The sequence below is a fragment of the Pseudoliparis swirei genome, chromosome 22, assembly GCF_029220125.1.
Source record: "Pseudoliparis swirei isolate HS2019 ecotype Mariana Trench chromosome 22, NWPU_hadal_v1, whole genome shotgun sequence".
Classification (NCBI taxonomy): Eukaryota; Metazoa; Chordata; class Actinopteri; order Perciformes; family Liparidae; genus Pseudoliparis; species Pseudoliparis swirei.
The window spans coordinates 4,262,822-4,275,031 of record NC_079409.1 but is presented as its reverse complement, the minus strand read 5'-3'; the positions used below and the strand labels follow the sequence as shown (position 1 = coordinate 4,275,031).

At 49.8% G+C, this 12,210-nt stretch overlaps 1 protein-coding gene across 1 annotated transcript in view; it reads right to left on the bottom strand.

Moving 5' to 3' along the window:
- LOC130212711 (thrombospondin type-1 domain-containing protein 7A) overlaps window positions 1-11,959 on the bottom strand; it is a 133,221-nt gene extending 121,262 nt beyond the window's left edge. Inside the window, exon 1 of the mRNA XM_056443849.1 lies at window positions 11,504-11,959. Within this exon, the coding sequence (XP_056299824.1) occupies window positions 11,504-11,657 (154 nt within the window). The 5' untranslated portion in view covers window positions 11,658-11,959. The remainder of the gene's footprint in view (window positions 1-11,503) is intronic.
- Window positions 11,960-12,210: the final 251 nt, after the last annotated feature.

Sequence of the window (12,210 nt, the reverse complement as noted above, 5' to 3'; positions counted from 1 at the left end):
TATATCCTTTTATTTGATAACAATGACCGTTTCGGGGACGCGTTTCCCCGACTCCAAATGAACGAGCGTGGTCCGAGTCGCATCGTGGAGCTGCATGTGATATTTAAGGCGTTGCCCACCTGCGGTGTTACTGTTGCTTTAAGATACGAGTTACAACCTCGTGTCTTCTCTGTTCTGTTCTTGTCAAACAGTCCATACATTACAAAAATAATGAACGTCGAGATCTCGGCGAGGGCTCGAAAGACGGCCGCTCAAACGACCGCGTCATCGACATTTGAACATCTGGCATCAGGTGCACGGTCACAGGTGGCAGAGGCCAGAGGCTTCGACACGCACGGTCATCATATTATCTCTGTTGCCATGACGACAGCTGTCAGCAGCCCAAAGATGAGGTGGTGGTGGAGGAGGAGGGGGGGGGGGGGGGTGCAGCTCGGGCCTTGACTGACGGATGTGTGACAGCTGTATAATCCTGTTGGTCGTGCACACACACACATACACACACACACACACACACTGAGGCAGGTGTGCCCGGCTGAAGAAGGTATGGGGGGGCGGGGCGGCCTGTTTCACTGACAGCTGACGAGTACTTCTAATGACACACCATACTGGACACACACACACACACACACACACACACACAGGGAAGTGGGTTGTTTCTTTTATTCCTACTTCCCTTTGGAGCGAGTCATGAAGCCCGATAAGAGAACGACGTCTGGGCCAATAAATTGCCGGCGAGCCACCGCTCGTTCAATCCCGGCAGGCTAAGTGGCGGAGGAGGGGGAGGGGGCGAAGATATAAGCTCCAGCAATCATCCCACGGGGGATGTTTTTGCCTTCCTCCTCTTTATTGCTCAATCACCGCGAGCTTCACGGGACTCTCGTCCGCCGGGTGGAAGAGGGGAGAAGAAGGAGGGAAAAAAATGGTTGTGTTTGTCTTCATCGCTTTTAATATCCATGAACACAGAGATAAAAGATTATACGAGTGTGTGTGTGGACTCCAATGAAATGCAAACTGGCAGGCGAAGAAAATAAAGAGCTCCCCCCCCCCCTCCATACAGAGAGAAGCCCATCACAGAGACAGTGATAGCTGTTATGAACTCACAGTCTGCACGCCACGGAAAACTGCAGCTGACGACATCTTGCGTTTTCAGTCAAGACTCCTAAAAACGTATCATTTTTATTCTCTCTCTTTCTTCCTCTCTCTCTCTTTCTCTGGGAATCAGGAAGACACTAACTTAAGTTTGCAAGTAACCCAGAAAAAAAGGTAAATTGCAAATCACTCGATTAAAAAAAAGAAGAAAAAATTAAGAACGCCGTTTCCAAAGTGGTAAATGTCCACGACCTCCCCCCCCCCCCCCATCTCTGTGACCACTTGGTTTTATAATGAGGCCCTTTCAGGGAGGATAAATAAATAAGGTGGACTTGTGAGAGCGTAAACGCGGAGGTGATGGACGATGTTGTTTTTTCCCGATGCTTTGTCTGGTAATTAGTTTCGGTTCCAGAGCTCCGGGGGGCTCTGGAACAACGTCAGGAATCTGTTGGTCTTTTACCTTTGATGACAAAAGGCTTCCTGCTGCGGAGTCGTCAGATTAATTTAGTCCGGCTGCACGCAGGTGAAAAAACAACATCAAAATGCCCAAAAAACAAACATTATAGACGATTATTCACGACACCGCACGGATCAGCCTGAGCCCGGGGGGGGGGGGAGGCATCGAACGCGCGACACGAGGCTCTGTGTCGACGAGACGGGGGCCATGGCTAAAATGACAATGGGCACACATGATGAGGAAGTGCACTGAGGATGAGGAAGGGTACAAAAGATGAGGAAGGGCACGGAGGATAAGGAAAGGTACAGAGGATGAAGAAGGGCACTGAGGATGAAGAAGGGCACTGAGGATGAGGAAGGGTACAGAAGATGAGGAAGGGTACGGAGGATGAGGAAGGGTACGGAGGATGAGGAAGGGCACGGAGGATGAGGAAGGGTACAGAAGATGAGGAAGGGTACGGAGGATGAGGAAGGGTACGGAGGATGAGGAAGGGTACAGAGGATGAAGAAGGGCACTGAGGATGAAGAAGGGCACTGAGGATGAGGAAGGGTACAGAAGATGAGGAAGGGCACTGAGGATGAAGAAGGGTACAGAGGATGAGGATGGGTACGGAGGATGAGGAAGGGTACAGAGGATGAAGAAGGGCACTGAGGATGAAGAAGGGCACTGAGGATGAAGAAGGGCACTGAGGATGAGGAAGGGTACAGAAGATGAGGAAGGGTACGGAGGATGAGGAAGGGTACGGAGGATGAGGAAGGTACGGAGGATGAGGAAGGGTACAGAGGATGAGGAAGGGCACAGAGAGCAGCCGGTGGCAGCGAGCGGAGAGGTCAGTCGCGCCGCGATGAATCAGTTGCCCGTCTCGTCCATTAGCGAGCGCTCTGGGGGCGGGGCCACAACACGGAGGACACGCCAACGGGTCACTGATTCTCCATGTGTGTGTCGCTTGTTCCCGTTCCAGTTGTTCCTCATGATCGCCGGATCTTGGAATGACAAAAGGTCATGAATTGCAAAATGAATATATAATCTAGTCAAGACATTGACGAGGTTATAAATAATGATTTTTATTGTAAATATTCATGTTGTTCCTCTTGTGGCTCAAAGGAAGGCCAGTTTGATAGCTTCTCTCACCAGCATAACTGTTTTCAGCTGTGCTCACATAAAAAGGGTTTTCAAGGGTTTTCTACCCCTCCGTTAGTCTTCTAAGGCGATAACACAATGTACCACTAGAACACTGGAGATGGGCCTCTACACACCTCTGTAGAGACTTCATTACACACCAGAGAATAGTCATTTACACATTAACTATGTAGAGAGAGTGTTTATGATTCATTTAATGTTATCTTCATTGAAAAAAACAGTTGACTGAGTCCACTTCTCGTACTCAGTCCATAGTAAAACTTCATCATTTCATCATTTTTACGAACCCTGAACTAAGAAATGATCAAATATCCAACTTGTCCTCGCTTATAAATAACCCAAAAAAACCACGCGGTGATGGAGAGATGAAAGAGAAGAGACAATCTGTCTCCCGCGAGACCCGGAGCGGCGTGTGACCGGAGGTGTGACCACCGGGATGAAACGAGAGAAACGCTGCCGGCTCTCTGACGGGCCGCTAAGAGGCCAACACCAACTCTCTCTCTGTGGATTACAAGTGTGGTTTGAGTGGGATTAACTGTGTGTGTGTGTGTGTGTGTGTGTGTGTGTGTGTGTGTGTGTGTGTGTGTGACCATGAGTGCAGGCCCACGCAATACACCCACAGTTAAAAATGATGGGCAGCGAGAGACGGAGAGAAAAAAAGAGCTCATGGACGAACAGATAGAATAGACGGATGAATCAATGGATGGAAGAAGAGATGGGTGGATGAAGAGCTGGGTGGATGAAGAGATGGATGGATGAAGAGCTGGGTGGATGAAGAGCAGGGTGGATGAAGGGTGGATGGAAGAAGAGCTGGGTGGATGAAGAGATGGATGGATGAAGAGCTGGGTGGATGAAGGGATGGATGGAAGAAGAGCTGGGTGGATGAAGAGATGGGTGGATGAAGGGCTGGGTGGATGAAGAGATGGGTGGATGAAGAGCTGGGTGGATGAAGAGATGGGTGGATGAAGAGCTGGGTGGATGAAGGGCTGGATGGATGAAGAGATGGGTGGATGAAGAGCTGGGTGGATGAAGAGATGGGTGGATGAAGAGATGGGTGGATGAAGAGATATATATCTACTGTATTTCTGGTTTATCATGTTGATCGTGTTGAAGTGGGAGGCGTTCTGGGCGCGATGCCCCTCAGCTTCCTCTCTCCTTCCTCCTCCACTCTGTATCTCATGGTGTTTGTATGCCGGTCGTTAGGGGGCTTAAATGAAAGAAAGAAAAGCTCTCGCTCTCCTCTCCACGCTTTAATCACCTTTTCCCCCAATTTCCGCTGCGGCGTAAAGACTCGCCGTGCAGACGGGCGACGGCGCGCGGGTCCAACGAGGATACGGCGGCCGCGTGCGTACGCCTCACGCCCGAACGCCTGAGACGAGGTCGATGGCGTCAATCAGAGAGCGAGGGTTGAAGAATTCACCTTCGAGTTGGCTTTTAAATTCAGTTTAAAATATGCGAGTGATGGATAAGTGCTGCTGTCCAGTATCCGGGTAACAGATGATAACAGATATGATAACAGATATGATAACAGATATGATAACAGATGATAACAGATATGATAACAGATGATAACAGATATGATAACAGATGATAACAGATATGATAACAGATATGATAACAGATGGACTAATGAGTGAAATACTGGAAGCCCTGAGATGGACTTTCTGTACCTCGAGTTCAACTGTCTCTGTCACTTTGTTTTCTAGCCCCACCTTCAGGCTTTACAGGTGTGTCTTAGTGACATCATCTATGTCCAACTCGTTCATATTTCTTGGTGAGTTTTTTTATTTTTTTATGTTATAGACTCGGAGCATATCTGTTGCCTCCATCGTCCCCCCGGTGGCTCGCAGCTAACAGCGCACACAGCGGCAAACAGTGTGATTAGCTATACCCGCTGGGGTACGCCCACATGCACTCACATGCACTAACATGCCCTCACATGCACTAACATGCCCTCACATGCACTAACATGCCCTCACATGCCCTCACGTGCACTAACATGCCCTCACATGCACTCGCATGCACTCACATGCCCTCACATGCCCTCACGTGCACTCACATGCCCTCACATGCCCTCACGTGCACTAAGATGCCCTCACATGCCCTCACATGCCCTCACGTGCACATGCACTCACATACCCTCACATGCATTCACGTGCACTCACATGCCCTCACATGCACATGCACTCACATGCACTCACATACCCTCACATGCATTCACATGCACTCACGTGCACTCACATACCCTCACATGCACTCACATGCATTCACATGCACTCATATGCCCTCACATGCACTCACATGCATTCACATGCACTCACATGCACTCACGTGCACTCATATGCACATGCACTCACATACCCTCACATGCATTCACATGCACTCACATGCACACTCATATGCCCTCACATGCAGTCACATACCCTCACATGCACTCACATGCATTCACATGCACTCACATACCCTCACATGCACTCATGTGCACTCACATGCAGTCACATGCCCTCACATGCACTCACATACCCTCACATGCACTCACATGCAATGACATCCCCTCACATGCACTCACATACCCTCACATGCACTCACATGCACTCACATGCACTCACATGCACTCAATCGTCTCTTCTCCTGCAAACTAAAACCAGAAAAGTCCGAAGACACCGGGGGGAGAGAGGGATGGGGGGGGGGCACCATCAAATCAGGGATTGGCCAATACCGTCACAAACAATTACCCAAAGCCCACCGTCCTGTCACCGGTGCTTAGGGGACACGCTGAGGAATTACTGCGCCATCTCTTTTTTTTTTGCACTCAACGAAACAGGAAAAAAAAACATTGGTCCAAAAACCAAGAGCAGAACATCCTTTAGGAAACGGGTCAAAAGCTCCAATAACCAAACGGTTGTACAAGCTTTGAAGAACCAGATCAATATGTTTAATGTCACGTTCTCGTGAGATTCAGACGGAATCTGAGAAAGCTTCCGATACGTACGATTCCCTCAGCACACAGATTATTATTTTTCTTTGCAGCTTGTGTTTACAGTTCATCTGATGATGAATTTATCTTTCTATAGCATCTCCATCACACACACACACACAAGACAGCAAAGCAACAACACCCCCCAAATAAAATGGGTGTGAAACACGAAGCTTTTATGTTCAGGAGACCGTAAAATATGCCGGTGTGCCGAGGGAGAAATAACCGATTGATGGCCGGTGGGAGAGATGAAGGATTTAACGCTGGATGGACGGAGGATATTTACTCCTGAGCCTCCTCCGTCTCCTCGGCTTTGTCGGAGCGGCGTTCGGCGGCACATCCTCTAAATGTCACCGCTTTCTTCTGAGCGACGTCGGCACGCCATTCCTTTCAGCCCACTGAAGCCGCCTCGCCGCCTCCCGGGAGAGAGACAGGGCCCCGCTATGAGAGTACCACTCCCCGACCGCTTAGAGAACTCGGGTTTACGGAAAGAAAGAGAAAGAAAGAGAGAAAGAAAGAAATGGACTTGTGGCCGAGCGACGATTTGAGGAGGAAAAACTGGAGGAAAACAAACCGGTCGATTAGAGAGGTGTGAAGAGGTGACGTGAATTAAACCAGCAGCTCTTGAGCAAGGCACCTATCCCCCTTTTAGAGGATAAAAAGGATGCATTGTGGGTCTCACAGACGGGAGGAAACGAGCAGGTCGGATTTTTTTTTCTCTCTCCGTCATATTACAAATATTTTTACGCGTCACTTCCTCCGTGTCCCGGGTCATGGCGGATCATCAGGGGTATTAAAAAAAAATACATAAACATCCCCGCATAACACAAATCTACGACTGATCTGCTTACTCACGCCCACAGAGCGCACGGCGCCCGATAGGAAATATGCCACGAGCCATTTGAATATGGCAGAATGAGGCAAATCCTCTTATGTCACACTAAATAAAGTTTTTGGGATGAAGTGTAATCTCTAATCCTGCCCCCCCCCCCCCCCCCCTTTAGCAGTTCTAGCCATGTTTTAGTGTAAGATCTGCCATAAAGATTAAACAAACTCTGGCATCTCTTTGGACACCTTTTTCTCCCCTCGACTATTTACATTTTTTTAAACTCAGCGGTGGGGCGATAAAATATCTCCAAAGCCCCGAACACAGCTCAATCTGGGCGGAACGGGACGTATCGTGGTGCGAGTGCAACGTCGTGGTTTCAATGACGCACACCCCAACAAAAAAATTCAGAAAAAAAGACCCTAAATTTGAAAAATGTCTTCTTTCCTCTTTCAGAGCACGGAGCTCCTTTCCCGATGGTCGTAGACGCAGACAACAGGGCGAGCCGTCCGACCGAACGAGAGGAACACCGGCGCTCTGAGTTCAAACGAAACGGCCCGTCGGCGCGTGCCGCGTCATGAAAAATGAAAATCCGGAGGAAAGCGGTCTATATTTTAAATGCACGGCCTAAATGTGTTGCCTGGGAGTCGAGGGAGGCCAATTACCTTCCCCGAGTCCCGCTTGGCCTCGGGCGCGATGCTAATCAGGGTCGCCGGGGGCAACGCACTCGACGAAATGAGGAAGGACTCTCCGAGGGACGTTCTGGTTGGGCGAAGGCGCCGGTCGCGGAGCAGAAGCCTCTCGGACGGGTGTTCGGACACGGCGAAGCGCTCGCGGCATTAGAGCGCGGCTATTTCAGGGGAAAGGGTTTTTCAGGAGAGCAGAGAGAGCAGATTTGTGATTTAAACCCGGGACACCCGAGATGTCGGGTCGGCCGAGGACACGCATCAATCGAGTGAGGGCCAGTCAGCGCCCCCCCCCCTCCTCCTCCTCCCCCCTCCTCCTCCCCCGCCATTTGAGGGTGACATCAGAGCGAGGACACCAGCGCGGTGGCACGCGGCGGCGCCCTTCGGACTGAGCGCTCCATTGTCTCTCGGCCACGCGATCGAACGATGACGCAACATCTCATTCGCTGGTTTGACAACGCGAGGGGAACCCGTCCTCTCTCTCCATTCCAACGTGTGCCGGCCGGCGCCGACGGCAACAACCAGAACGGTGTTGGTCAGAGTCGGTGGCGACGTAACGATGGAGAGAAGACGAAGGGACGAATAGACACTTCATTAAAATAAGAAAAGTGGATACATAAATCTAGTACAACACTGAATGAATTTATCATGTTAAAACAGGAACACCAAATATATATATATATATATAATAAATAAATAAATACATTAAAAAATAATGAATAAAATGTGTATAAATACTAAAACCATAGCATAAAAACACTTATAACTCAAAAATCTACGAAATAAAAGCAAGACGGAATCAACACATTTAGATGAAGACAAGATGTCAGTAAATAGTTAGTTAAATTTAAACGCCACTTCTTTGAGTGAACCGTTGGTCTGAGTCTTCAAAGTGTTGCCCCTCCGTGTGGTGGCTGAAAACCATGGATTAAACCACACTGCATGACCTCGTGGGAACACACACACACACACACACACACACACGCGTGGTAAGCAGGTATATAAAGTGGAGCAATTGGCGGGACAGCCTGTGATGGCGGTCCAGGTTTTACGGCATGCCGAGAGGTGTGACTTGACCTCGTGAGGCCAGGAGGTAGGAGAAAGGGGATTGGCTCCACCGGGGGCTGGAGGTGACTCCTGCGTAATCTGAACGATAAATAATCCAGATCTCGGGACAGATTACGGGGGTCAGAGGGAGGTGGGTTGGGGTAACGGGGGCACGGGGGGGGGGGGGATTGTTACATCAATGTGGCACCTGTTGATGAGATCCTCAAGATAATATATATATATATATATGTTATACATAACAAAAAAATATATATGTATATGTATTATATTATATATAAAAAAATAAAAAAATATATGTATACATATATTATATATTTAAAAAAATAAAAAATATGTATATATATATATATATGTATACATTTCTTTTTATATAGACAATAACAATGTTGTAATAACAAGGAATACTTGCAGTCCGCCATTCGGAAAACGGCACGATTCCGAGACGTTACAGTGTGTGTGTGTGTGTGTGTGTGTGTGTGTGCGTGTGTGTGTGTGCGTGTGTGTGTATGCGTGTGCCTGCTCGAATGCGGCTTCTCCTCCTCCTCTGCCACCAGTAATTGCTCTGTCCTCGGGCACACGTGTGAGGTCTTGACAGCTCCAACCTGGCAACCCTGTCGCTGCAACGACAGCGTCTAATGAAGCACGCACGCCGCAGCATGGGGACGCTGCACCTACTGTGTGTGCGTGTCCATGTGTGTGTGTGTGTGTGTGTCTCTGTGCGTTACACGTGGAATGCGCCGGATGCAGCCAAAACGTGTTGCATCCATTGAGACTTCACCGTGGGCTTATTTTAACGTTGCGTTGAAACGCTGCTGGAGGATCTCGAAAACAGAAATACCCCCCCCCCCCAAGAAAAATATAGAGCGCCAGACAGAGATGCAGAGGAAGAAGAGAGAAGAAGACAAGCAGGGGGTGGGGTGGCTTGCGGGGGTGAAAAATAGCATCTGAGAGGGAGATAACTCTGGAATCTCTCAAAAAGCCTCAGAAAAGAAACAGAAAACTGTTGCAAGCCATTATTATCACCATCATCATCATCACCCTCCTCCTCCTCCTCAATGTGGCTATAATCATTCTAGCTTTTTTGCTCCAGTTACCCTCACTGCCACCTTCACGCACGTCTCACTTGCGTTGCGTCTCCATCCGAGCCTCATTTGAATAAAATTCTCAGAGACGCAGGAAACAAGCAAACTCTCGACATGTCTCACCTTGCAGATCAGAGACATCACATTTTTCACAGAAGGCAATAAAAGCGGCGCAGGGCCCCTCGATTCCCCTCAGTTTCGGAGAGACAGGGGCAGTATTTCAGCTCGACTCATCAATATGCAAAATATCGGGAGCGTTGCCCGCCACGAGAATATTCCCTCCGCTGCGCACTCTGCAAAAAAAGTGCAAGAAAGAAAGAAAGCTTCGATTTTGAGATTAAAGGATGCAAATCGTGCGCAAACACGAGAGCGGTGGCGTGGGCCGGGGATTCAAAGCCCTAAATTGACTTGTGTGATTTTAATACTCTAAAGGCATTTGTCAAATCAAAGAGGCGGGTCGAAAAAAAGAAGAAGAAGAAGAAGAAGGAAAAAAACACACAAGATGACTCCGGGGCTGGAATCATTGTGCTCTACCTTTTATTTGAGAAGAAGTGAACAAACTCTAAGCACCGGATTACATTACAAAGCGCCGAGAGCCCGGAGCGTGTACAGCGTGGGAGAGAGGTGCAGTAGCGTGGGAGAGAGGCATAATCACGATGACCTACAGTCGGGGGGATGTAGGTTAACTCGGCCCTCTCTCTCTCTCTCTTTCTCTCTCTCTCTCTCTCTCTCTCTCTCTCTCTCTCTCTTTCTCTCCGCCCGCGGGGCTTCGCTCCGCCTTTCTCTTTCCTCTCAAGTCTGTTCCCCGGGCTGTGCCTTCTTTTCCCCCGGGTCGGTAAATCCCCGCTCCTTTAATCTACTTTACTCGGCTACATCCTCTTTAAAGATGCAGAATCCACGGGGAAGAGAGACGTCGACTGGGGGGGGGAGCTGGTGCCGGGCGAGGCCCGGGCCTGGGGGGGGCTGGGGCTGTGTGTGTGTGTGGGGAGGGGGGGGGTTGCACCCCGGGAAGTTGAGCTTGTAATCGAGGAATAAAGACGTGTTGGTAAAAAGTGATGGTGGGAGACCGGAGCGCGCCCTGACCTCCTGACCTTTAGCTAATCGGGACGGGATTACATGGAGTCAGTGCATGAGTGTGCCTTAAGAAGTCCCCGGTGCTTATGGGAGAAGACCATGTCGACATGTGACCATGTGACCATGTCGACATGTGATCACGTGACCATGTCGACATGTGACCATGTGATCACGTGACCATGTCAACATGTGACCATGTGATCACGTGACCATGTCAACATGTGATCATGTGATCATGCGATTCAAATGCATCCCCACTGTGACACTCGGTGGACCCCATTTGGTTATTTTCTCTTCACACACACAGAGATGAGAAACACCAGGAGCCGTCCATCAAGCCACGACTACATGCGTGGGTTTCTACCGCACACACACGCACACACACACACACACTCGCCCATTCAGCGCGGGTGTGTATCAGTTCCATCAAGGGCCCTTCCACGCGCTGTTGTGCGCCATAACTGTCAATCGTCCGCATGGTGTCACACGCAGCGGCAACGTTTCAATGATGGTGCATCACCTGAGACTCTGAGGAGTGTGTGTGTGTGTGTGTGTGTGTGTGGAGATGAAAGTAATTCATTCACAAAAGGGATTGTCCTGCACATTGACCAGCCCCCCCTCCCCCCCCCCCCTTTACCGTAGATGCAGTTTTTTTTCTGGGTCATCTTTCCAGTGTGTGTTCCATCTTTGAAGTTGTTGGCAAATATGGGAGAGAACAAAATAATAATAACAAGAATCTGTGAGGCGACCACAGTGTGTCACGTGGTTGTGGACCATTGTAGACCACGTGCACGTGAATTAATGTGTCTAGTTCTGCATATTTCACATTCATATATTTTGTTTCTTCTTAGAAAGCTCTGATTTGAAATGTTCCCCTTCATTCTAAAAGTTATCGCGCGCACACACACGCACACAAACACACACACACACACACACACACACATAGCTCTGCTGAGTGTGGGGAGGTTGCGTTACCACACCGCAGCACCGACGGCGCACGCCGGTCCGCCGCCTCCCTCCCGCGCCATTGTTAACGTGCCGCGTGCGTAAAATAACACACACTCACACACACACATTTGTGTCATCTCCAGTTAGTCGGTGTACCTGTTTCCCAGAAGTAGACCGACTTCCCGTCGTCCGTCTGCGCGAGCGCCTCCCGGAAGCCACCGAGCAGCAGCAGCGTCACCAGGAGGCAGCAGCGGCTCCCCTCGGTCCGTATTCGGAGGGTCCCCGCTGCGCCCCGCCGCCCCGGCCCCATGGTCCGCCACGGGAGAAAAGTAAATCCACTCAGGAGGTGAAGAGAGAGAAGAAGAAAGAAATGTATCAACAATTTTTTTTAAACGTCCCAAAAAAAGCACTACAGTCCAAAAGGCAACAAGAAGTGAAGTGAGCTTCAGACGGAGGCGACCGGAGAGAGTCCTGCAGGAGGTCCGGTCCACTTGTTCTGAGAGAGAGAGAGTGCTTTTCTCCTTCTTTTTTATTTATTTGTATTGCTCCCAACTTGACAGCGGGGTCCCGTGGAAACGGGGACTGAGCTGCGGATGGACGGTCCGGTCTTCCTCCTCCATCGCGTCCTGCGTCCTGCTGCCTGGCTGCCTGCTGTCCTCTGGGCTGCGGAGCGGTGTCTGCAGTGCTCTCTCGCTCTCTCTCTCTCTCACTCTCGCTCTCTCTACCTCCCTCTCTAGCTCTCTCTCTCTCTCTCTCCCTCCCTCTTTCTCTCTCGCCCTGTGTTTCTATCTCTCTCACTCTCTAGCTCTCTCTCCCTTTCTCACTCCCTCGCTCTCACTCTCTCCCTCCCTCCTTCGGGTGCC